This window comes from Falco naumanni, chromosome 7, assembly GCF_017639655.2.
Source record: "Falco naumanni isolate bFalNau1 chromosome 7, bFalNau1.pat, whole genome shotgun sequence".
NCBI lineage: Eukaryota > Metazoa > Chordata > Aves > Falconiformes > Falconidae > Falco > Falco naumanni.
In genome coordinates, this window is record NC_054060.1 from 49,497,490 (window position 1) to 49,522,967 (window position 25,478).

The 25,478-nt window shown below is 37.5% G+C and overlaps 1 protein-coding gene across 1 annotated transcript in view; it reads left to right on the plus strand.

The window, feature by feature from the left end:
- Positions 1–25,478, plus strand: part of STARD9 (StAR related lipid transfer domain containing 9) — a 110,943-nt gene that overhangs the window by 35,420 nt on the left and 50,045 nt on the right. Inside the window, exons 4-8 of the mRNA XM_040599918.1 lie at positions 14,596–14,712; positions 16,724–16,756; positions 16,863–16,924; positions 17,537–17,649; positions 23,079–23,148. Of these exons, the coding sequence (XP_040455852.1) occupies positions 14,596–14,712; positions 16,724–16,756; positions 16,863–16,924; positions 17,537–17,649; positions 23,079–23,148 (395 nt within the window). The remainder of the gene's footprint in view (positions 1–14,595; positions 14,713–16,723; positions 16,757–16,862; positions 16,925–17,536; positions 17,650–23,078; positions 23,149–25,478) is intronic.

Sequence of the window (25,478 nt, forward strand, 5' to 3'; positions counted from 1 at the left end):
TAAAACTGCATTTACTTGTGTGTTTAAAGGGAAACAAATTACTACAAGAAATCTGAAACCCCTTTTACATATGCTGCTAATAATACAATTAATTTGTTATGAAGTGGAAAATTCTGTTGTTGCAAAGGTAGTTGCTTTTTATTTGGATTTTAATGTTCTGAGCTTGGACAGTGAAAAAAGTTTAAAAATGGAACTGTTCAAGTAACTGCTGTATTTTTATGCCTTTTCAAGTCTTTTAAAGTCTAAAGAGAATATTTTTTTAATGCAGTTTTCAGTGGAACTCAAAATCTGTACTTCTAGATTTTCAGTTTTTCAAGAAGATTTGGCTTTTTAGGGTTTTTTGTTTGTTCCCCCCCCCCCCCCCCTTTTTTTTTTTTTATTTATCCGTGGAGGTATTTAAAAGACACGTAGATGTGGTGCTTAGGGACAGGGTTTAGTGGTGGACTTGGCAGTGTTAGGTTTATGGTTGGACTCAATGATCTTAATAGGTCTTTTCCAACCTAAATGATTCTATGATTCTTTTATTAGCTTATAGTATTTATGTAGATGAAACTCAAGACATACCTTATTGAAACTGTTACTGTGTATCTTTCCAACAGCTATCATAGTTGTAATTACCAAAAACTGAAATTTGAGGCGCAATTGAGACCAAGCACTACCAAACTCCATGAGTGCTTGCAAGCCCAGATTAAACAATGACAAACCCAGGAAATTTGCTTTCAGAAGCATGAAGTGAAGCCTATCAGGTTTGGGTACTGTTGAAATTCAGTTGTTGATAGTTTTACAAATAGAATCTGCCTTGTAGAATTTCTAGTGGTATTTTAAAAGAGTTGTTTATATAAATAAGTATTTTCAATGTCTTGTCATCTCTTTTGTTTCATTTCTACTTTCTTCTGGCAATGCAAAAAAAGTCTCTTATATGAAGGTGAAGAAATGAGATTATTGCTGGGAAGGTATATTTTATAGGCTTAAGAACTGTTTTCCAGTGTAGTAATTTTAAGAGCTGATGATCTAATAGCAAAAACATCAACTTGAATGAGCTGACACGTGAAAAGAGAATACTCATTTCTAGCTGAAAGGAAAAAAGCAGAAATCTAATCTTGATAATGATATCGTGCTGTTGTCCAAGTGTTACAGATGATTGTTAGCCCCTACTGGATTACCAAAAAACTTGGATCACTACTTTTTGCTCCCATGCCCTTGTAATAAAGTCAAGGAACGTTCTTTTTTCCATCTCCATCCCCTATCTTCTCACAAAATTAATGGTGGTTATTTTCAGAGAGACAGCTGAGAACTGATTTTGTCCCTGCTGCCTTAAACAATAAAACTTACTAATTTTATGTTGTTCTTTACTTTCCTTTCACATGGAATCACAGACATCCGCTAATGACCTGGGATTCTAGCCAAGAGCTAGCAGTGGTGGTAGAAAATGCAGGATATTTATAACTTCATTATAATCTATTATTTATTCCTTGCTCTCTTCATTGCAAGAACGATATAATTCAGTATTAAAAAAAAAACCCTAATAACTCTCACAGTATTTATTTTGCTCATTATAAGGGATATTAGTAAAACTACTCCCCTCCCCACCCTCCCTTTTTTTTTTTGTTTTGTTTTGTTTGGTAGACATTCAGGCACAGATAATGATCACATCACAACATTTAAACTGACAAATTAAATTTATTTTTCTGGCATGAAGTAATATCTGGGACAGGGGTGTGGGATGTCTGAAACATTTTCTGGTCCTGGTGGAGTAAAACAGTATGACTACATGTAGAGAACATTGTGCTTCTTCTTCCAGCTGTGACATTTGCCTTTGCTAGGCCTTTAGAAAAGCTGAAGCTTTTAGTTTCCCCTGTGGTTCCATTCTTGCGTGGTCTGACCCAGAATTCACTCAGGAGAAATATTGCTTAGCTGCATATTGCTGGCACTACTGTAAGTCAGCATGTTGCTATTCTGCTGGTGAAGATGCATAGCACAGGAAAGAATTCTGTTCCAACCCAGCAAACAAGCATCTCTGGATAGAGCAACATTCAAACCTGCAGTCTCAGGTTCCTGGGACAGAGAAACAAAATAGTTGTTCGTCTGCTCGTGAAGTGGTTTGTAGACACAATGTTGCAGGTTGTGTGTGGCTAGCTATTTACTTTTAATTTTCTCCTTGGTTTCCCTGAGGATGCTCGTTCATTTTAATCTCCATAATACAATGATGCCACAGTCTTTCATTGCCTTCTGCAAGAGAGTCATTCACTCTTTCACAGAAAGTAGGCATAACAAGAATCTTCTGTGTTTTTTGAGCATGTCTCCTAACACATGGATCAATTTGACTCTCCATGCCCCCCCCCCCCCCCCCCCTTTTAGTGCAATTGTGCCATGATAGAAGTTCTCATATCAAGTGAAGAATTGCTCAAAATCAATCAAGGAGTGTTCTTTAGCTGGGAGTTAAGCAGGATGTATTCCTGAAGGAAATCCAGAATTATACAACTGCTCTGAATTTTCCTTTGACATGCATGAGAAATTGTGTATGTCCAAGTAACTGTATCTGTAAGGGCTATTTTACATAAATTGAACAGGGCTCTTGGAAAAATAGAGTACCTGTGACAATTCTGTTTTACAGAATATCTGTACTGAAAGAGAATTCAAGTCTGAAGTTGGACTTCTGCCAGCTGATCCATAGGTTTAGATCAGAGGAATAAACAGCTCCCCAAGACAGTCTTTTTCCTGTGATTCCTGTTACGTAGTAGCGGTTTATACCTATTAGCTTTTGAGGAAAAACAGAGGCTGTTTTCACTGTATCTCCCTAACAAATACTGCTGTTCTCCTGAAGAGAATCACCAAGCCTAACATCTGCTTCACAATTCACTAAATAAAAGGGGTTTAATTCAGTCCTTAAGGGATAGGATTCATCTACCTTAATTCGATGGGCAGATGAAGGAATTACCAGGATAAAATTTAAGATTTACACGTTACATTTTGTTTTATTTGAAGTATTCATTAGTAAAGCCAAAAATCGTATCAGGTTCTTTTTCTTGTGTGGAAAGCTTTGTTTTGACAAGTATAACTGGACTGAGCTAAGTCAGATATTGATACAGTGTCAAATGCTGTGGGGTTTGGATTGTGTGGCTGTTGCATTCAAATTACTTTTCTGTAATTCAGTGATTGCACAATAGGAATCCCTGTTGGGCAGGAAAAGAGGGATCTGAGAAGACTGTGGTGTTGTACAGGTAGGTGAAAATACCAGGTAGTATTTTTGCAGTGAGTGTCTGCTCTTTCAGGTTGATGTTTACAGTAGAATACCAGCAATTTAATAAAAAACAAAAAACCCACAAAAAACCAAACCAAAACAAACACACACACACACACCCCAAAAAAAAAACAAACAAAAAACAAAAAAAAAACCCAAACCAAAACAACAAAACCAAACAAAGAACAAGCCTGAAAAGAAGAGGGTGGAATTCCATCCTTAGTGATTGAGTACTCCAGAATTTTTAGAAGTTCAAGACTTGTATCAGAAAGTTTATAAATTAGATTGATGTGGTAAGCACAGTTGGTGGTTTGTGTTTTGGGTTTGTTTGGGTTTTTTTTCTTTTCTCAAAATGAAATAGATTTTTGATGAGCAGATAAGGTGGATTTCCATGATTGTATAATTCAGTAATAAAATGGCAGGAATATAAAGCAACCACTCAGCCTAGTCAGTGTTTCTCATATTCTCACTCCTGCCCCACCAGAGAAACAGTATATATTTGTCATACATTATCTGTGACTTTTTCTACTATTTTACAATAACACCTAAATACCTTCATCAAGTTTGAATTTTCATGCTGTTAAATATAGTGTGTGTATGTATGTTACCACAAAGAGCAGTTTTTCCACTGGAAAAAAAAATTACAGCTGATAAGATGAAGAAAGAAATCATTGTTGTCTCTCACAGGGAGAATTAAAGCACGAAGGGATTTAAGGACACACACGAAGTCTGTTGGCAGAGCCAAGAACTGAACTGTCTCTTAAGTTCTGGTGCAAATGCCACTGCCACGGGCCAAGCTTCTTGAGCTGGAGAGAAGCTGTCCCTTTCACTCCGCTGCTTCCGGTTTGACTGGGAAAATAAACTGAAAAGGCTGGATAGAGAGAAGGAAAAGAAGTAATCCTAGTTGTGAAGCTGCGGCCTCTTAACAAGAGAGAGGAAATGTTCCCAAACTAACCAACTGATGCTTCCGCGCCCCCCCTCCCCCCCCTTTTATCCTATTCAAACCGAAAAGTAGTGTTGCTGAAGTAATCCTAACATCGCAGTAGAGGCTTCTGTGCAGCTGATCGGCATAATGTGCTTCCCTCTGCTTGTGCTTTCTTTGGCCATGTATAGAAAGCCCTTCAGCTGACATTTAATATTCTTTAAGAGAAAACATGTGCAGAAAACCCGTTGCATTATTGGAACAAACCCCTAAATTTGTTTTCAGATATTCTTTCCTTGCATCCTCTTTCTGCCTTTTTTATTTAAATTAATTTGGGGGGGGGTTGTAAAGGTTTTAGAACCAAGGCTTTCATTATTTTGGCAGGAATTGTTTAGTTCTGCATAATATTTTTCCATGAGATATTTCTTCACCTTAAATCCACGTCTTGGAGGTTACAACTGAGATGTAGCAACAATTTTAATTAAACAGAATTTGTTCATAACCCAAACAGTAACAGCTTGAGGGGGGCAAGATTCTGTAAGGAAAACACACCAAATATAAGATCCTGCGCATCTGTAGTTCATAGCGGAGATGGTGACAAATAGTTCCTGAAGGACCGAGCCTCTTATATTTTATGCACGTGCTTAAACTGTCCTGACCTATCAGTTGAGAGTGATTCTGTTTGCATAGTAAATAACAGCACCTTTTTTTGTACTAAGTTCATTTTATACCTGGATCTGCTGCAACTGTCTAGATGCTCTCAATCTTTTGATCTACAGATGAAGCTTTCTGTTTTCTTGCTTGTGTGGCAAACCTTTAATGGAAATAGAGCTGTTGAGTTTTTCAGTATTTATAAAGTCATTGTTGATTCTATGTTGAAAAGCAGTTGTTGGCATATGTCTTTAGTCTTTTCCTCTTTCATTATATCAGTGAGGTTTTAAAGGCTATTTTAAAATTGTGCTATGCAAGAAGATTATATTTTTCTGGTTTTGGTTCCAGTTATTAATCTGTGGGTATTTATCTTAATATTCTGAATTTAGCCTAATGTTTTACAGTGCAAGTAGTTTGTTTTTAGTGAGTTGTTTGTTCATACTGATGCATGTGGACTATGCCTGTAACAAGTAGCAATTTTATTTATTCAAAAACCTCTTCTAAAAATTACCAGAAGCTTTTATTCTTGTCTGTTTTTTTGCCTTGACCAAATAAACTCCCTTGAAATTTCCAAGTTTAATTTAGTTTTTTAATGATAACATTAAATATTGACCATTTCAGACACTTGCAAATAAGAAATCTTACCATACAAATAAGACTTGATAAATTATTGTATTAGCTTGTCCACCTCAAAGGTGTAGCTCCTTCTCTTCTACTTTTTCCACTTTCTCCTCCCTTCTCCTCTGCTTCAGTCAGAGTTGATCCTAGCCTGTTCATTGTAGTCTAAGCAAAATGCAAAGTACTATTTACCAGAAATTATTTCGGGTAAAAAAACAAAACAGAACCCAACCGACCAAACAAAAAAAACCCCCAGCAAACCCCATAACCTTTATCAGTATTGATCCCTGAAATTTGCAAATTTTATGCTGTCCCTGGAGGTTTTACTGAATTATTTCCCGCCCCCTCCCCCCCCCCCCCCCAGGTTACTCTGAGACTTCGCTCAAGTGACTTGGGAAAACTTTGTTTCCCAAGTTATTAAACCCCAAAGCATAACAGACAGTTTACTGTAGTTTAATTTTAGTTTCCTTCTGCAATTCAGGTTCTGATTGGATTAAGAAAGGAAAGTTTTTATATTCAGTAAATTTATATTGCCAAAACTTCATTTCTGATAAATACCCCCATTATATTCAAAATTAAAGCATTTGTTACTATAAGAGGGAAATTATCACAAAATAAAGGAAGCCTGTTGCAGTTACAATGTAAAGTATATATTTGCTGTCATCAGCTGTCCTAGTTGCATATCAATTCAATTAAAAGTCAAAGATACTGATATTAACTAAGCCTTGTGTCACAATAGTCAATAGCTTTAGTTTGAATCATGTGCATTAAAGGAGAGTTTAATTATCTCTAACTTTTTTAAGATCAAAAGAAAAAATGACAACCAACACTTCTGTCTTTTGTGTGTGACACACAGAAGGTTATAGACTACAGGGTTTATCCACAGGCCAGAGGTTTCATAGTAACTTGGAGGTCAAGGAATATGGAAGAAAGGAAGGGCTTCATAATATACACAGGCAGCTGGGAGAAGTAGGATATGCTAAAACTTTTACTGCAAACATAAATATGCCTTTTTGTAAATACGAGTTTAAAACCAAGATGCTTCACACTTCTAATATCCAAGCAGAGATTTTGATGTAAAATAACAAAGTCCCAAACTATCACTGTTAATAATAAATGCCTGTCACTTATGATGTCTGACTGGATGTGCTCTGTGCTATATTTTATTTCTTCTTGGTATGTTTTCATTCCAGAAAAAAATACAGTCATGAGTCTGCTATGCATATTTAGACAGAGGCATGCAGGTCTAATGTAATAAAATGTGATATAATCTCAAGCTAATAAATAGGGTTTTTTTGAGTATCTTGAAAATTTACCATCAGAAGATTTCTGATTCTGCTGTCCAAATGGGAAAAAATCAGAACAGAGTATCATTGCCTGATATAAATATCCTGATAGTGAAAAAGGTTTTGTTCTTTACCCACAAATCTAATTGCAAAGCATACTCACAGTTTCTAAAAAGGAAGAGTTTTATGATTTTGATGTTGTGAAACAATTTTTATAAAGGTTTATTCAACAGGGAGAAAATATGTCTCCCATCACTTGGGAAAAAAAAATGTCTCCTGTCACTTGGTTATCACTGTTTCTTTGGACAGGGTAGTGTGCTTTCATTGAAATCTCTTGGGCTCCTTCAATTTTTGTGTCTTTCCATAATGCAAGGTGCATTTCCAATTAATATTCTTCAGACGCCATTTTAAAAATGGTCTGTGGGAAAAGGTTAAAATTCTCAAGTACTTTAGAAAAAGCAACCTCAAAATGTGGCTCAGTTTTTATTTAATTTCATCGATTTTTATTTTCTTTTGAAATGGGTAATAAATCCACACTTATTTATCAAGGGTGACCTGATACAAACTTTGTGTTCCAAGCTGACTGCAGTTTGCACTTCATGCTGTTTTGCTTCCAACAAAGTTTTGGAGGTTGTTTGCAGAGTGGCAAATTCTTTTGGCCTCTAATATATTTGGGTTTCAAAGCAAATATGTAATCAATCTTCCTAGCTTTTAATTAGGATTAACTCAATAGTAATAATTAGACTGCACTAAATTACAACTTCGTCTTTGTTTCCCTACATAACAGCAATTAGAAACTGAATATATCCTTATTTTAATGTTTGCTTATATACCATATGAAAATTCTTTTCTTTGATACATTTGTTTATATGAAATTGAATTTTTAGGATTTAGATGGCTTTGGAATGTGTGTTCACATAAATATTTGAAAAACATACACTGTAGTGAGACTTCATCTGACGTATTTTCTGTTTGTGTCTTCAAAGTTCTACAGTCCAGGTCTGAACAGTATGTGTTAGAATTGGTTAAAAATGTCCTATGTAATATGTAGGGTTTAAAGTAAAAGAGCTGGTGTGCAAACCAGAGGAGAAAAAAAGCAAGCAGCATAAATTGGTGGGGAGCAGGCACACTTACCCCACACAGAAGCATTCACTTCAGCATGATAGCCAATGGTAAACTTGACCTTGTAATTCTAGACGAAGATGCTGGACTTGAGATGTGTAAAATCTCTTAAGAGTGACTTTTTTTTGTCTTTAAAACAATTTTGAATGAGAATATAATTCTGAAATTATTTTAAAAAAATGTTAATTTAAAAAATTAATATATTTTAAGAGGGAGGCAAGGAATAAAACTTTCTGTGATCAAATAGTCTACCATCTCATAGACACTTAAAGGCACTTGTCAGGGCTGTTAATACCAAGCCCAAGTTTCTGGAGCATTTGATTTGGGTCTGTGATTCTTTACTTGAATAGTAGTTTTCTTTGGGTGATGTGGAATTTCATAAGATTACAAGGTTTTGCACTGGAGGTTTGTTGAAACCACTTATTTGAAGAGAAATGGTGCTAACTGAAGGAGGGGGAGAGACAAAAAGAGGAGAAAGACATTGGGCAGGTCAACAGTACTCCAGTGCACTGGCTATGCATTTAGAAAATCATTTATCTGCTTCAGAAAGATAGTGTAACTGTTCAAGCTGTTGATGATCACAAGGTCCTTCTGCATGGCTGGGCCAGGATCTTCTAAGTTTCCTGCATTAACTGTTGCAGCTTGCTCTTGTACCACCTGAGGCTTTGAACTTCGCCTGAGTAGCAATTGCCTATCTCATGTGCTAAAGTGTGATTTCAGTCTGGTAGTACAGCCAAAGAGGATTGAAAAAGTTTGTATGTGTTTAAAGAGTGTAAGCTTATGAATTGTACAAATGGCTTCAAAAAATCAAGAAAACAGGTAAGATCAAACTGAATATAGTTCTGTTTTTAACTGAATCATAGTAAAAGTAGCCTCCCTGGCACATAAATCTGTAAACCTTAAAATGTTTTTTAAAAACAAGTTTTAGTTAAAATGGCCTGGTTTTCTAGTATGGACAAGGGCAAATTACTAACACTGTAATTTTCAGAAATTAAGTTCTGTGATTCCTTGTCTGAGTTAGGACTGAGTCATAAAACTTAGGTTGCTGCTTAAGAGTTGGTAAGCCTTGTACCTTAATATATACTTAAGTCCTTTTTTATATGTTCCATTATGGTTTTTTAAGGGCAGGATTCCTGCTGCGATCTTTCTATATGCTTCTAACATACAGGTACATAACTACACAACTTCTTAAACAGGATTTCACAGTGACCAGCTTAACTTACCTGTTCTGCAAATATTTAGACTGAGTTATTTCTTGTATCTTCTAAAGGAGCACTGAAGTAGGTTTTAAAATGGTTAAGTGATCTGTTGTTATACTTGAAGCAGATTATCCTTATCTAATATTAAACAGTTTCAACCCCAAATATGTAGATATTGCAACAACACGGACAGCATTTTGGTATGCCTGAACTGCATAATTAAGAGTGCATAATTAAGACCAAAACTTCTCCCCTTCTCTACATTACATCTGTACTGCAAGTCCTGTAATGAGGGCTAACTTGTATGATTCAGGTTTTGTTAGATTTGAACTGGAACCTGGCAGCTTTGTAGTGAGCATGCCAGTCAAGAACCTGGAATGATAACAGTTGTCTTTAATGCCTTCTCATAACTTTTTCAGAAAGGCATGGTTTTTCCACTATTAGGACAGTTGACAGGTAATAAATTGTAGAGTGTTTCACAGATCACCATGTGATATGGACCTCATACAGCTGGGCAAGTGTGAGAACAAGGCATAGCAAAGCCAATTAAGGCTTTGTTGAAAGAAGCATTCTTGCATGGAACAAACTGAACAGTGCCAATCACACAGAGCAGCCATGCAAGGAAGACATAGCTGTCTTGGCCAAATAGTGTGCTCTCCACAGGAAGCTATATCCAACGCATGTTCTTTGTAAAACCTCATCTTCATGAAGTTTCATTTCAAAAATGAGACTTGGAAGAATCCCAGAAGAATCCTTATTTTTTTCTTTTTTTTTTTTTCCTCATGATTAACAAAAACTATTATTCATTCCATTATATCATGAAATATGTTAGTAGGTATGTCCAAAATGATTAATCGTAGTACTTCTTATATAATCTGCAGCTGTTGATACTGATACGTATTTGGACTAATGCCTCTGATATTGGCAAAGAGAAAGCTTTGATTTCAATTACTCTTCTTTATTTTTAAGCAAGCCATAAATTCATTGCTCTGCTTCACTTCTCCATTTTTTTCTGCAGTACACTAAAACAAAGAGGCTTTTCTGACTAAATTGAGACTATATTCAATTAAATGAATTGTAATTTATCCTCACAGAAGGAGAGAGAGAAATTCACCAGAAAGAACAAACACAAAACAGTATGAACTGACTTGTAATTGGATTTCAGTAAATAATTTTTAAAATTCTCATTCATTATCGTCATAGTGTTATGGCACTGTTTTCAGAGTTAACCAGTTTTGTTTGTAATAACACGGCTTCTCTCAAGGCCTAATTCAAAAAGGACTGATTTGAAACACGTTTGAATTGAAGCGTCTGAGCAGCCACGTGTATTCAATAGAGACTAAATGTAACAGAGCTTTGCTTAACTGGGACTTTGGAGTTGAATATTCTTCTTTTAGGAGATAATGCATCCTGTCATTTCTTAGTCCTGTTCTTTATACTGCTTGACTCCAATCCCATGTGGCTTGTCCCAAAATTCTACCCTTTAGAGTCCAGATCTACAAATGTCTGCCTTTCAAACTTTTGTCCCTGTTCCTTGTCTTCCATATCAACCCAACACAATGGTTTCCTGAGCTTTGGCTTCCAAATTCAATCTCTTTCCCACTGATTTGTTGCTCCTAATGAATACTAGTCTCATCTTCCCTCCTTTAACTCTGTCCAGTTTGAATCCGTAACCTCCTTCTCCTTATTCAGAGCCTTTTATCAGTCCCCTTCTCTTTTCATTCCTTCCTTTCAGTATTACTGTTTCTCAGCAGTTGTTATTTTACCTGGTTGTTCCCCGGTCCTATGTCAATCTTCAGATTTAGCTCTTTTCATCTTGAATTTAGATTCTTTCCTCCTCTCTGTTCACATTTCCAGCTACTGAAAATCATTGAGCCACTCACGCAGGAGAAACTTTCTTTCTCCTGCTCTGAATTCAAGTGACCTGTCTTAGAGATGTTCTAGCCCACAGTAGTCCAGTTTGGAATGTGGGTGAAGGTCCTTCTCACCTCATGAGCTGAAGTATGCCAGAGCAGGCAGAATCTACAGAAAAAAAATAGCTGGTGAAATCTTAGACTCTTCTGAATAGGTAGTAACCACAGTCTCTTATCCTGATTTTCTGGAAAAAAAATGGGGGTTTACAATGGCTGTCTGGTTTTGGCCCATGTTGCCCAATAATTCTTGACCAAACTGGCTAGGTTGAACCAATTTGAAAGAGGGTTAGAGATCTCTGATATTACGTTCCTACAAGTTTTATGTGTCAACCAACTAGGAAAGAGATCCTAACGGTGCGTCTGCTGTCCAGTGCTTACTGGAGAATTCACATTGGAACACAAACCTAAGAGGGAAGGCCTTAAGCAAAAAGGTTAGGTGGCTCAGGAATTATGTTATGATTGTTTTTCTTTGCAGTCTTGGAGGATTATGGCATCTAAGTGAATAGTAAGGAGCAAAGTGGAAAAGCCGGGGATGCAGAGAGGAAGTGAATTCTGGAAGCTGGGGTGCAGAAGGCAAAGAGTGGAGGGGAGGAAGGCAAGGACTGTTGAGTAACATGGAAGACATTTGGAAGAGGGTACCGTTCTTCCATCTTTTAGAAGTCTGTATGACATGCAGTTGATGACACATTTAAATTATAGTGAATTTCTTTGTGGCTTGCCAGGGCTGAGAATTAGTCTGTAGTATTTGGTGCAAGGCTTGTATGCCTCTCCACTGGTAGCTGGCAGCTGCTGGAGCAGTTGGCAGTGTCCCATGTTCTGACTGATCAGTCATATCCTCTTCCCCAAAGCATTACACCTTGTGTCTCTGCTCTGGACCAAGGACAGCTGAGAGTGGATGAGAAGATACGCAGGAGGATGGCAGGAAGCAGTGTAGGGGTGGTGGGTGCTGAAATATCTGTGAGAGAATTGCAGGAGACACAAGAGAGCGGAGATCACATATAAAGCCACTAGTTTGTTTAGTGAGTCATTATTGGCCTGCATACTTGTTTGAGTCTCCTGTCTTGTCCTTGGTCAGTGTACAGATTTACTGTAAAGGATTAGTTAAACAGATTTCTGAAGTCATTAGACTTGATCTATGGGCTGTACAATGTCAAGGAACTTGACTTATATCTTGCGTTGATTGATGACTCCTGCCAAGAATCGGTTACAGTGATTTGCATGGCTGCTGTTAATGCTTAGATGCTTTTCTAGATATCTTTGTTGATGGAAACCAAGTTAATCTGTTATAGTGATGTAAATATGAGGCCGACCTCTTTCTTTACTGAGGCTAGAGGGAGTGCATCAATATTAGTGAAAGGAGAAGCTCCAGAATCATTGTGTTCAGCGTGTAGCTTGTTCTGTTTACCACCATGCTCTAAAGCAATGGCATGCTTGTGGTCAAATCAAGAAGGTCTGTACCACCTTCTCACCAGCTTATCCAGTTTGAAGTTTGCTAGCAAATTACACATGCCCACACTGATGTATATCAGCCTTCTAGCCCCATCTCTGCCCCGCACCATCCATGGTGCTTCTCTACTCCAGGTGCTGATGCTGAGATGCTCATTTGCTTCACCTCACCTACCCCAGGAGCTGGTACCTGCAACACAGGCCCTGGGACCCATGGTCCCCTCTCCAGCTGCTGACACAAACCCTCACACTGCTCCAGTTCCCCTAGTAGCTGGGACATAGATGCTATGACACATAGTCCCACTCTAATGGATGGCACTTAGACTCTAACTTGGTCCAGTTGCTGGTACCACAGATATGGGGGACATATAACCTGAGGCTGATTTCAGTTGCTGACCTGAATTTACTTCCCCCCAGTTTCCCCAGTAGCTAACACCCTGGACCCACGTTTCTTAGGTCCATGGCCACACTGGCTACCAATGCTGAGGTTCTCACTGGCTTCGTTTGCTGGCACCACTGATGTGATGGCTATATTGCCTGAGGTCTTCTGACTCCATTGCTGTCCCCAAATTCACTCCAGTCTCTCCAGATGCTGGCGTCTAGTCCTAACAGCACTCACACATGGGATGGAGTGTGGTTACATGTTAAGATCATCAAGAAAGGACTTAGTAAGAAAATAGGACAGACTGTTGTAATCAGGCACAGGGCTCAGTCAGACAAGCGTACTGATCTACTGTTGCTTACATGAGACCAGCCCCGTATATACCCTCTTCTCCTTTCTGATCACCTCACTTTAAACATTCCTTAATGAGTTTTGCATAGCCCTGCAGGCCCTCCTCAAATATCCAAAATCCTCCTGTTCCTCTTGTTTCCCCCACTTGTTGGTTATGAAGTCCAGCTTGGCCCTCTCCAAAGCTATGCTTCAGTTTCTTAATGGCCTGTCCAGTAGCAACTGGTGAGTTTGTCACTATCTTTGTTATACCTTGTCTATTACATTTGTATTCATGTGTTTTGTTTATGACTTTCACTGTATTCTTTGCATGGAAAAGTTACTTGATCTGATAATCCTAATGAAGCAGATGTTCTGACATGCCACATACCCTTACAAATACACGCAGGAGTAGCCGAATTCTGCCGCATGGGAACGTTGCTGATTCTTCAGCTAGAAACTAGCATCTTGTCTCAGTTTGAGTTGAAATATGATGTGAAAATAAAAGTCTTGGCAGAGATTTTTTTACTATTTTTTTCTGCAGAGTATAGAAAAGTGTGATATTTATGAAATATGCTTTTCTATTGATTCTTATATTAGGTTTAGTACATTTATCTGTCCATTGGAGAAGCAAATGACCTGGCAGTGAGTGAGACTTCACAGCAGTGAAACACTGAAATCATATTCATCTCTCTATATGTACTAGCTAGTTTTCTGTGTGAATAGCAAAACCATTAGTACTTGTAACATTTCTTTTGAAAGGTCAAAATACACAAGGGATGACTGTTCAGATCTTGCTGTATGGGTAGTCTGGCTGTGATGGTCCAACTTTTGCAGCCACAGTGGGAACAGTGCAAGCTTTAGAAGCCCCTAGAGGCTGACACTGACTTGATGGTAACAGTTCCTAGCTCTGCATTACAATGAGTGGAAGGTGACACATCACATCATGCGTGTGGCATGAACAGAAAATAGTGTTTAGCCTTTGGTGGTATCACTTACTGACCAGATAGCCAAGATAGAAGTATTGCTTAGGTGAGGTCTGCTTGCAGGCTACGGGTTAGACTTTGCTTAGCTTTTGACCTATAGTTCTGATGCCTAATGTTGCTATTAATGTAATTGTGTTAAAGAGCTTTGATCACGTTTTCTGTCAGGTTTATGCTGAGGACTGTAAAAACTTGCGGTGGGAGAGATCTTCGAGAAATCATACAGTCTAAGTGTAAAGTAAAGGCAAGGAAGCACAATTAAACGCTACTGCTTGTTGTCAGCACCATGCTTGGTGTATCAGCATCCGGAGGAAGATGTAACAAGTGAACACTGGGTGCTTAATATTGTGTCTGATAAGTTAGAAAGACAAATACTGTGGAGATGCTTGTTCCCGAGGAGTTATTAAAGCTGCAAGACCTACAGGTAATGCAGAGTGTTTATAGGGAGGAGTATTTAATTATCCAATTATTCATGGACTGTTTTGTTTCTTTTGGTCTTTTTCAGGTGTTCCAGGACCTTGGCACTTCTGTGTTGTCAGGTGCATTTAGAGGATACAACATCTGCCTCTTTGCATATGGACAGACAGGTTCAGGAAAAACTTACACAATGATGGGAACACCTGTGAGTTACGCCATTCATTTTACACTCAGAGTTGAGGGCAGGATGTCCAGCAGAAATATCGCTTTATTTTTAAACAGTGATTATGGTGCATGTTGAGCAGAAAGCTTTTATATGTGTTTTATTTGGTATTTATATATATATAAAATGAGAGTCAAGCCTTTACATTTAGGTAAATAACGTAGTTTCAGCTAAACTGCTAGAAAATATGATGGTACTTTAAATATTTATTTTAGATAATCTTCATTTTACTATGTATGAATCTTATTGCTATGGCGGGGGGTGGGGGTGAAGAAATCTATGCCTCTGAATAGTTCTGTATTAGAAATCTATAGCTCAAGATAGCCAAAAAATTCCATGAGAATATTTTGTATTATCTGACCTATGCTGAAATTAAATCACTTTCACAAATAAAACTGGATACAATTCACAGGAATACTTTTGTAACGGCTTCATTCTGTACTTGAGACATTTATCTGTTGCAGAAGTTATCCTTTGGCCTGTGGAAACTAGTACTTTCTTCACTTCCAGTTTTGAAATGTATTTGAATGAAGCTGTTGCATTTTAAGATTCTTGTCTACCAGGAACCACTTAAAGTGCATTTTGGTCTTGGTACTCAGATCAATGAAGTCGGTTGAGGATTTCCTGTGTTCTGCTGCAACACAAGACAATTTGATCTCTGTCCATAAATATTCTCAGCTGATGGTGAAACCTGTTACTAAAGAAAAAAAACTGTAACAGTTTGCATGAGTGGACTACTGTTTCCTACACCCATGGGATTCAATTTTTAATGTGAAATGAGGGTAAAGTTTGTTCTAACCCTGAAGAAAAGAAAAAAAAGACTATTCTGGCATGGTTTGTACTTTTGACAAGAGTTCGGATTTTTTGATTTTGTTTTCCCCACAGACATCAGCAACAGGTTTTTGTTAAATCATGACCTGATTCTCCATCCATTTTCTGTGAAATCAAGCTTAACTCCATGGAAGCCTGAAGAATTGTTAAAGTTGTGGTTAATAGGTGACAAACTAGGATATTTGTTATTACATTATTTTGAAAATATCTTAGCAATTCAGAATGTTCACATCTTGAAGTTATCATTATTTCTAAGGCAATTTCCAGGTGTTGTGTTTTGAAGAGATTTGTGGCTTATAAAATGATTTTTTTCTCCAGTGGAATCCTACTTTGATCTGATCTTTAATATTTCACGGTATTCACTGTTAAACAGTGTTCAAAACTAGGAAGAAACAAGTGTTTGGTATAAACTGAACTTTTGCCCATGGTGGTTCACTTGATGAACTTGGACTTTCTTCCCCTAACACCATTTCAAGTGTGCCTTCTAAAATCCTTTCGTGCTGTTCAGCAAACAGATTCTACCTAAGTCTTTCTCAGGGTGTGTTGGCACTGGATCACCGAAGTGCAAGCAATCATGTTATAAGAGCAGTTTATCACATGAAAAACACTGTTACTTCAGTTTGGTGTAGACTGTTTTGGCAAAGTTTAAATTGGCTAGTTTGGGTGCTGTTAGTAGCCTTATACCATTCTCTCTGAGAGACTGGATTTATGAATCTAGAACATAAAGCTGTTCCAAGCCTGTTCTGTGATGCCATAGCATAAAGAAATTAAAGTAGAATAAGAAAAAAGCATTATATTCATGACTAGTTAAGCTAGTTTCAGTGTTGCCTCTAAACTTCTCATTGCTGCTCTATAGGTTGCTCTAAAATGACTTCTGCTGTAAAGAACGTTTGCACTAAAGCTGAAACAGCTGACATGGCACAGCATGTGAGACCCTGCAGTTTCACATGCAAGATGCTTCAGCTGGAGTAGTAGAACATTGCCATGCTGTTCTGACCTACAGTCCAGGGTGGTTTGTGTTGTAATCCACCATATAGTCATTACTTTAATGCTGCACTGTGATTCTGTCCTTTTCTTGTAACTTGGCTTTTATTTAAAAGTAAGTTTTGCAAGAGTCACAGCAAGTACATTGCTTAATTTTTTTTCTGTTTATTATTTGAAGGCATCCATTGGGCTGACACCTCGTATATGTGAGGTACTTTTCTTTTTTTTTTTTTTTTTTTTTTTTTTACTTGCATTTGTTTAAGCAGTTAGATTTTCTCAATGGATTTAAAACTTACGTAAACTTCTGATTTGTACAGGGCCTTTTTTCAAGGAAGGATGATTACTCAGACCAAACAGCATCTTGCAGAGTAAAGGTCAGGTAAGCTTGTCAGTGTTTTGGCCAATGCTATGAATGCTTTCAACAACATATTCCTGTAATCAAACAGAGTAAAGACTAGTTTATTTTGTTTCTGTTTTCTCGGTTGCCTAATCATTTTGGAACAAGGGGGAGAACACAGAGAATAGATAAGAAACTGTTGGTTTTATTTTTTGATCTCTGTATAGTTCTTTAGATGCTGTCTGTTCACTTTTGTATAGACAGCTGAAATAGGAGTGCATTAAAAAATTGTTTCTTGTTTGTTTAACTCTTAAATTTGAGCCATAATCCTACATTCCATTCTTATTTGTTGTTCCAGTGATCTAATGAAGCATTATGTTTGGAAATCTGTGGACTGTGTCCACAGTGTTAAAAAAGCATATTTTATGAATTCTTAAATAAAATACTAAATGCCTCTTGCTTCTTGGAAATTTGCTACTATGTGTTCTTTCTACATGCACTGCATGGGAAGGGGTAGTAACAGAGATAACACAAACGAATTCATCAACTATATCATGAAAGATCTATGTAAGATTTAGGTACTTTGTCAAAATATATGCTTCCTTTTTTTTTTAATAATTTGCATTTTACATTCTTTTTTTCTTTGCTTTTCAGTTTTCTTGAAATCTATAATGAGCGTGTCCGAGATCTGTTAAAACAGTCAGACCGAAAGAAACCTTACACACTTCGAGTCCGAGAACACCCTGAAACAGGACCATATGTACAAGGTGAGAGTGGGCTTCACAACTAGCATCAGAATTTCAAGTAAATGTGGATCAGATCTGTATGTGTCTTTGCATATTTTCCTGGTGTGATCCTAATTGCTTCTATTCTTCAGGCATTACTTTCCTCAAATATTTTGCTTGTTAATATGAACATGTGTAATACACTGAAAGCTTTGCCTCTGTTATCCAACTGACCAGATATCCTACACTTTCCTGTTTGCCTTTCCAGGCATAAGTCATATGGAAGCCACAGTGTTTTGCTTTCTTTGGTTTTAAAGAAATCTTAATCAAGAAATCTACTAACGTCAGCTCTAAATGAGTTCTCCAGACCAGCCTAAGGTCCCTCTATACCTGGTTCAGTCCTTGGCAGCATTACATATATAAAATAATTTAAAAAGTAGATAAACTCAACTTGTTTGATGTTGCAGGCCAGGCCATGAGAAGCAATGAAAATCTGTATTACCCAAGTGAGAACCCAGTAAGCTTCATTTTCCTTCATTAACTGAAAAAGCACAGAATGGGTAGTGTAGGTGCATTATATGATTAAAAACATCACACGCTTTAATTCACGCCAGCAGCAGCAGCCCCTCAGGTGGCTTTGCATTTTCTAGTGAATCATAGCTTTCAAATCAGGTGACACAGACGAAAACACTCCCCCATGTGTATTTTTTCTGTTTCACTTGTGTGTCATTTAGTTCTTATCTTCTCATTGTTTTTGTACTTCCAGTTAATTTTCAGTTTTAATTGGTGTGTTCACTTCAGGGTCTTACGTAGCTTTAAATTTGAGTTTGGTCATTGGTACTTTGTAAATTGATTAGCTCCTGATGTAAAGTTTGCCTGCTATGTCACCCTTTATCTGACCAACAACTAACAAAAGGCATGTGTCTCAAAATCATTGCACCAATGCAAAATCATACAGGGTAGCTTTACAGTGGAGGTCAGAAGGAAAAGCCTTTTCCAAACTCATGCAAATTTCAAAAATTAGTGAGTTTGTTTAGAAAGTAAATGCATATGTTTCCTTTCAGTGTGCCTTATATCTAGTGGGCAGAATTCCAGAGTTACCTCTGGTATCACTGTCTCTAACAGGCTGGCCACCAAGTGGATAGTAACACGTGGAGGGTGTGTATTTAGTATGCAAGATGCTTATCCCACAGAATTTTATTGGTCCTGTCAGATCAGGTCAAATACTGATTTGTTCTGCCTTGTCTCTGTTTTGTGAATTCCTTTTGTTCTCCCTGGTTTACTTTTCTCCCTCTTTCATTATCGTGGCATTACATGTCAGGTTGTTATGCTTACTTCAGAGATTAAGGCAAGATGTAAGAACAGATAGGGTGACTTGACAATGTGATTCAATGGAGTCTGGAATTTGCAGCTCTTATTCCCTGGGCACCTGCAGTATTGGTCATAGGGCATCTAACAACCAACGCTTGTTAGCAGTTCCTCCTCTCAAAATTTGAAATAAGCACTTGGGAAATGTTGAACTTGCATGGTCCCATACACAAGGGACTATCTGGCATTCTGGTTATTTCAGCAGTGCTTTCCCAGCACATCAGCATCCTGTTCAAGGATTGTTAGAAAATAGATGAATTGATGGTCTCATTAGTATGGCAAGCTTATCATTCTTTGTAAAGCAGGTTCATAAACATTTGGCCTTTGCTGAGGTCTTTCCAAGATTCTCTTTCTACCTGTTTGTTATTGGAGAACTTAATTGTTGGTGGAATACAGATACTAATTATTTTCTTTTAGCAGCTGCTCATTCACCAGGCAAGAAAAGGTCTTTAAACTGCTTCCTTCCTTGGCAATTTCCATCCCTTTTCTCAGGCCTTATATCTCCAGTGATTCCTTGGCTGCATAATGGCGTTTCCTTGTTTTAAAAGAAAATGAAGTTACAGCTTCTGCCAATGGGCTGGCTTGCCTTTTGTCACTATTTTGTCTTCATCTGCAACCTTCCAGGCCAAATCTGTCACTTCTTTTTCAGTTCTGGGTTTTTGGGGGTTTGGGTTTTTTTGGTTGATTGGTGGGGTGGATTTTGGTTTTGGTGTCTTTTTTTTTTTAAACTATTTTGAATAAGGATTTTATACTTAGACACAACTAAAAACTTTAAGTGGAACAATTTTATGCTAGTATTGTGAAATATCCCATAACAGTTCCCAAGTGATTAGATCTCGTAAAATCTGAGGAAAAGATAAGGGAGAAAGATTAACCTAAATAATATTTGCCAGCTTTGGCCACATATGTAAATCCAGTATGAATACTTTATTTTAGAAGATCCTTTCTCTGTGTATCTCATGACAGCCTCAAAAAAAAAATCAGTGTTGGTGTCTATAAGAAAAAAATTAATTGTAATGATAAATGTGATTCACATTTTTAGAAAATCTGATCACATGCATGAAAAATGAAGTAATTTCTCTGCTGAAGGCATGATGAGGTATAATTAGATGCTGTTGTGAGAGAACATGAACGGAAGTGATTTCAGGCTGATGAGTCAGTGGCTTAGGGCAACGGTCAGATGACAGGTTTTTTAAAAAATATGTAAATAATATATATTAATAAACAAAGATGCTTATGTACAGTTTATGCAATTAAGAACTGGAACAGTTTGTCTTACTTGAGACAACCCTGGTGTCTTTTGGAGGAGGGACTAACAAAGAAGGTTTGATGACATAGCTCCTTTTGGAACTATACTCGTTAGCTCACATTGAAAATAAACAGTAGTGAGAAAGTCCAGAGGTGTTTTGAATGTAGGTGAGAGGAGTACAGTCAGCTTGATTTTAATAACATCAAATTCAAGAAAATGAAATGGTTCACAACAGTGGTACAAAATGCCCTTCTCAGCTGCAGTAATGTATTGCTGCAATCAACAGTTGCTGATCTCTGTAATGAGGGCCTTCTACGTGCTAAAGTAGTCTTTGGCAGTTTTATATGTAGTGTCTCTGTACAGGATCAGAGTGTAAGAGTATTGTTTCCAGTAGCTAGATGGCTAGGATCATAATTATCAGCAAGCTTATGAGAAGGGGCGCTTGTTTTGTATTGCCCTTCTGGGTGATTTGCTGTATGAAAGAAATAAAGATGATGAACAATAGCAAACCTCAGAAATCTTCTATTATTTCCCATGGATCCAGTATGTTAAGGATGAGCATCTTATTTATTTACATCATATTTCTTGCAAGCCATCAGCAATTTTAAGGTTTGCTGACTTTGATCAGGAGCTCCCCAGTGTACCGTTAGTTTATCAGTTGTGTGGTTGGTGTCAATGATACCCAGAGTATCATATATGTATGTATGTATACCATAGCACTAGATGAAGAACAGAGAAGTAAATCAGAAAATTTACACTACTGAAGGATGCTTAGATGCTCTGGGCAATGCATTTTCCATTTGCAAGTCCAGTCAGGAAGTCCCAGCTCTGAACACCAAGTATTTTGAATAGTTTCCAGCCCATCATTTTTCCACGTAAAGGCTGTGAGATTGTAGCCTTTAAAATGCTGAAAGTGTTTCAGTGCTTTGGGTTGGAATCATTTCAAACTTCTCCCTCACAGATGGTCGCACTGTTAAGGAATCAGCCTCTCTTAAATCAGGAAATGATGCAATCTATTTTGTTACTCTGAGACACTTTTCTGGGGGAGATCCTTTCTTAACTCCAAGGCAGATTTCTAGACAAGCAAGTGTTTTTGATCTTTCTTTGGAACTTGAACTTTCTTTCTCTAGCAGCCAACAGAACACTTTGTCAATTGTTTTCAAACATAATTTACAATATTTCATTTACCTTATTGAAAAACTAAAAGTTTTGAACTCTGCTAGATTCACGTTTTCAGTACTTATGGAAATGTAGGTAGGTAAGAATTTCTCCCATGCCTCCATTTTGTAACTGGATTTTTATTCAGTTAAATAAGACCCTGAAAAAGTGTCTGGGAAAACAATATAAGATAGTTTCAATGTTCTGAGCTTTGAAGATCCCAGTGCTGTTGGAAAAATAATGGGCCTCTTTCTCAAATGGAAAATGTGATGACTTCTGGAATTAATGTATTGTAAAGGGACACTAGAGAGCAGAAGAAATGCTTTTGTTTGAAAATCATACTATACTTCTTGTGTGTGTGGGTGTGCATGCATGCATGCATGCTACAGTTAGGGTTTCTTTTCTTTAAAGTGTGGGTGATCCAAAAATCTGGGGTTTTTTTCTTTATGTGTATCAGTTGTCAAAGGACTAAAAGAAATTCCCATCTTTGGCTTAGATCGTGCTATAATTTAAAGTTTAAAAAGCTATTATCATGTAAGGATAGACTCTGACAACGTCAGAAGTACTTATTTCATTCAGTCTTGTTGAATTTTATATTCATCTTGACATATTCTAGCAGTACATAAATTATTTGATCCAAATAAACCACATTTTTCAGTATTCTGCCTTCATCCACACGTTTGTGGTCTGCAATAAAACAAACCAGACCTAAATCAGTGTTGGGGGGCAGCGGATGTCCTGGATTCCAGCTGGGATAAAACATTCCACAGAGGAGTGTTTTACTCGGTATTGTATGACAAAGGCTTGCTTCACAACTCAGGTGTTTTGTAGGAGTCACTGCAGTACAAATGATAACTAATCATCACCGTGAAATGCAAACAAGGTATATGAAATTGGATTTATGTGAAATACAAGTCTGTTGAGGTTAATTTTGTGCGTCTGTTGGAATTTGCATTTTTGCAGGGGGTTGGCAGTGCCGCTACAGCACAGCAGCACACTGCCCTCCGCTGGGGCCCTGTGAGTCACAGCCACCACTCCCACACCGCAGGCTCCGAATGCAGTGCTGCTTTCATTTGTTTTCAGTGGGTTTTTTCCCCCTTAAAAATAAAATAAAAATAAAATAAAAATTAATCAAAACGCCTGAAAGTAGAAGATATGAAAGGTCCAGATGTTTCATGTCATTATTTGGTTATCCTATGGGGAGAAAAGAGTGAAGACTCCTATGTGTTGCAGGCTGAAGACTGGTGAAGTAGATGGTAAATATTCACAGTTGCTAATTCTGTTAGTTGTGTGAGCAGAGCCGTTATCCAGAGGCAGTGGCAAAAAGCTGCTTTACAGGATCTGTGTCCAATTAGTATCAGTGACATAGCTGAAAATTCCTTATGGAGTTTCAAATATATTGGTTTTTTAAATACCATTATTCTGCAGACAGATAGGAAAAAGGTCTGTACTTTGAAGGTACAAGGCATTTTTTATGCTGATATCACTGCATCTGAAGGATGGACTGCAATTTTTTAGTTTTGTTTTTTTTTTTTTTAAAGGTAAAATAGTTACTCCAGTTAAGAGACTACTTAGAGAATAGACTGGCATCCCAGCAGAACATCCTTATGCTCCTGGTGTTGGGTAAATTGTTGGGTAAACTGACTGAAACTTCCTGAGAAAAATATGCACTTAAGTCTTTTTAAATCTTTGGCAGGATTGACTCAACATTTAGTTACAGACTACAAGCAAGTTGTAGAACTTCTAGAAGAAGGAATAGCTAAAAGGTATTGTATAAAAAAAAAAAAACCAGCTCCAACCTTATTTAACACTTCTTTCACTGTGTGTTAATTTCATTGATGTTTATTTTGCTGACTGTGTTGCCAATGCTTTGTGGTGACAGGATGATGTACACCTGTCATATAAGTGTCATATTTGTATTTGTCTTATACATATAAGATGTTATGTATCCTTGTATTATCCACAGTAAAAGCTACAAGCACTCATGAAGTTGTTTCTTCAAAACTGATCCCATGCTGACTTACCCACAAGATTCAACCATCTGCCTGGGATAAAAAATGCATGCCAGGAAAACGTTTTGCTGTAAACAGACTTCTCTTTTTCTCTTCCGCTTGTTCATGACACTTTAGACTGTATAGCTTTCAACTCATTTGTTAGTGTACCTTAGTGATTTAAAACTGTTGGAAAGAGAGTATTTTTATTTAATTTCTAAAAGCACTTGTTTTATCGTTATTTGTTTTAATTTTTGTAAGTATTTTTCTAAGTTCTTAGACCAAATTGTGCATGTTTGCTATGCAAGAACTGTAGGAATTGACACACCAGTGAAGCCAATGATTTCGGCTCCAATCAGTCAAGACACTTTTTTACTTTTTCGACAGGGAGCATTGGATATCGATACAACTGCCATTACAGTGATGTAAATGAGTTATATTTGAAAGGATCCTCCAAATACAAATCACAGTTCCAAAATTGATGTTAAGTCTTATCATAAGAAAGGTCAAGATTTTAGAATATCAGTGATGCTGGGAAGTAAATAAAAACTAAGCTGCATTATTACAAAACCACATAGAATATACAGCAGGATTAAGTTTGCTGCTTCTGCTTGTAGCAATCAATAGAAGCAACTCTGTGGTAGGAAGAGACTTTTTCAGAACAACACAAAATTCCCGTTTGTCTACTAGTGCAATCCTACAGTTGTTTTATTGCTAAGGAAATAGAAGATGCAGAGAAAACAAAATCAGTATTTTGTGTGTAAGTTTTTGTGATGCTGAAGTTTCAAACTTTATCACTTGTATGAAACCAAGCAACTTCCTTTTCTGAGTAACTTTTCAAAAGCTTACTTGGAATATACAGGAAACTCGTGTTTACCTTAGTCTTTATTTTTCTGAAATATGCTGCAGAGTATTTATTAGCACATTATAAATGCAAACAAAGTAACTTAAAACATCTGCAGTCTGGCAAATGGAACATGATGAAACATGAACATCAAGATCTTATGGATAAAGAAGGTGGTGGACAGGTTGCAGTTGCCCCATATAGGAGACAGGAGAGGAGCAGGTGGGGAATGACAGCTCGAGGTCTGACTATATAGGAAGGATAGGGGGGGAAGCTTCAATTGAACATGGGTGGTGGCTTTCATGGGTGGGTGGGCAGGCAGTTCCTGTACCAAAAATAAGCAGAGTTTACTGAAGGCATTTTTTTCTATCAGTTGGGTTTATCAGGCCAGCTCCAGCCCTGCTCTGGCTGCACCTAGCTGTTATAAAACAAACAAATATGATTTTCAACATGCAATCATTATTTTTGTTGTAACTCTTAATGCTATTTTTTTTCTCTTGACACTTTGAAAGACTCAGTCTCAAATGCTTAAGAATAAAATTTTTAAAAAGCAGGAAATACAAATCTCAAATTTTCCAAAAGCATAGCTCCTTGTGCTGTGTAAAGCAAAAACAACTGATGAATCTAGAAAATATTATTAGAGTAGGTAAAAGTATTAAAATGTATACCACATACGGTGATGAAAAACTAACACATCCATTCTCCCATAAAATGCTCGCATAGGTTGTGAATAGTTGAGATGTGAACTTGCTCTCCAGTTACCCTGTGTATTGTTAGGGGTGGGAAGCGAGTACTAACACTTTCTCCTCCAAATCCTGGGGCTCTTTCTATTTTTCTCTTGCTTTATAAACTTCAGTGCTGTTCTGTTACGTTCTGTGCCTGCTGTAGAACAGGTTTTTGTCTTCTGCCCTTTACCTAATTGTTTGTCTTCCTCCTCCAACATCTGGAGACTAGTTCACATTGTCCTGCTTCCTTGCCTTAGGCTCACTTATAACTATGGCGCACTAGGCTGTCTGTAGCTTTTGGCAGTGCCCGATCACGTGGCTCTGGAGGTGTAGGAAGCAGAGAGCAATAGGGAGGAGAGTCCTGGCTTTGGCCTCCTGTGGCAGGTGCTCAGCAGTGTACGTACAACGGCAGCTTTCTGCTCTCTAGTGCAACTGGTTTCTACAGTCCTCTGACAGCTGAGCTTGTAACAAAAATGTGGTTCTGCAGTCCTTGTCGGCACTAATAAAATTATGTGCTGTTGTGGAGGGTAAGCTGG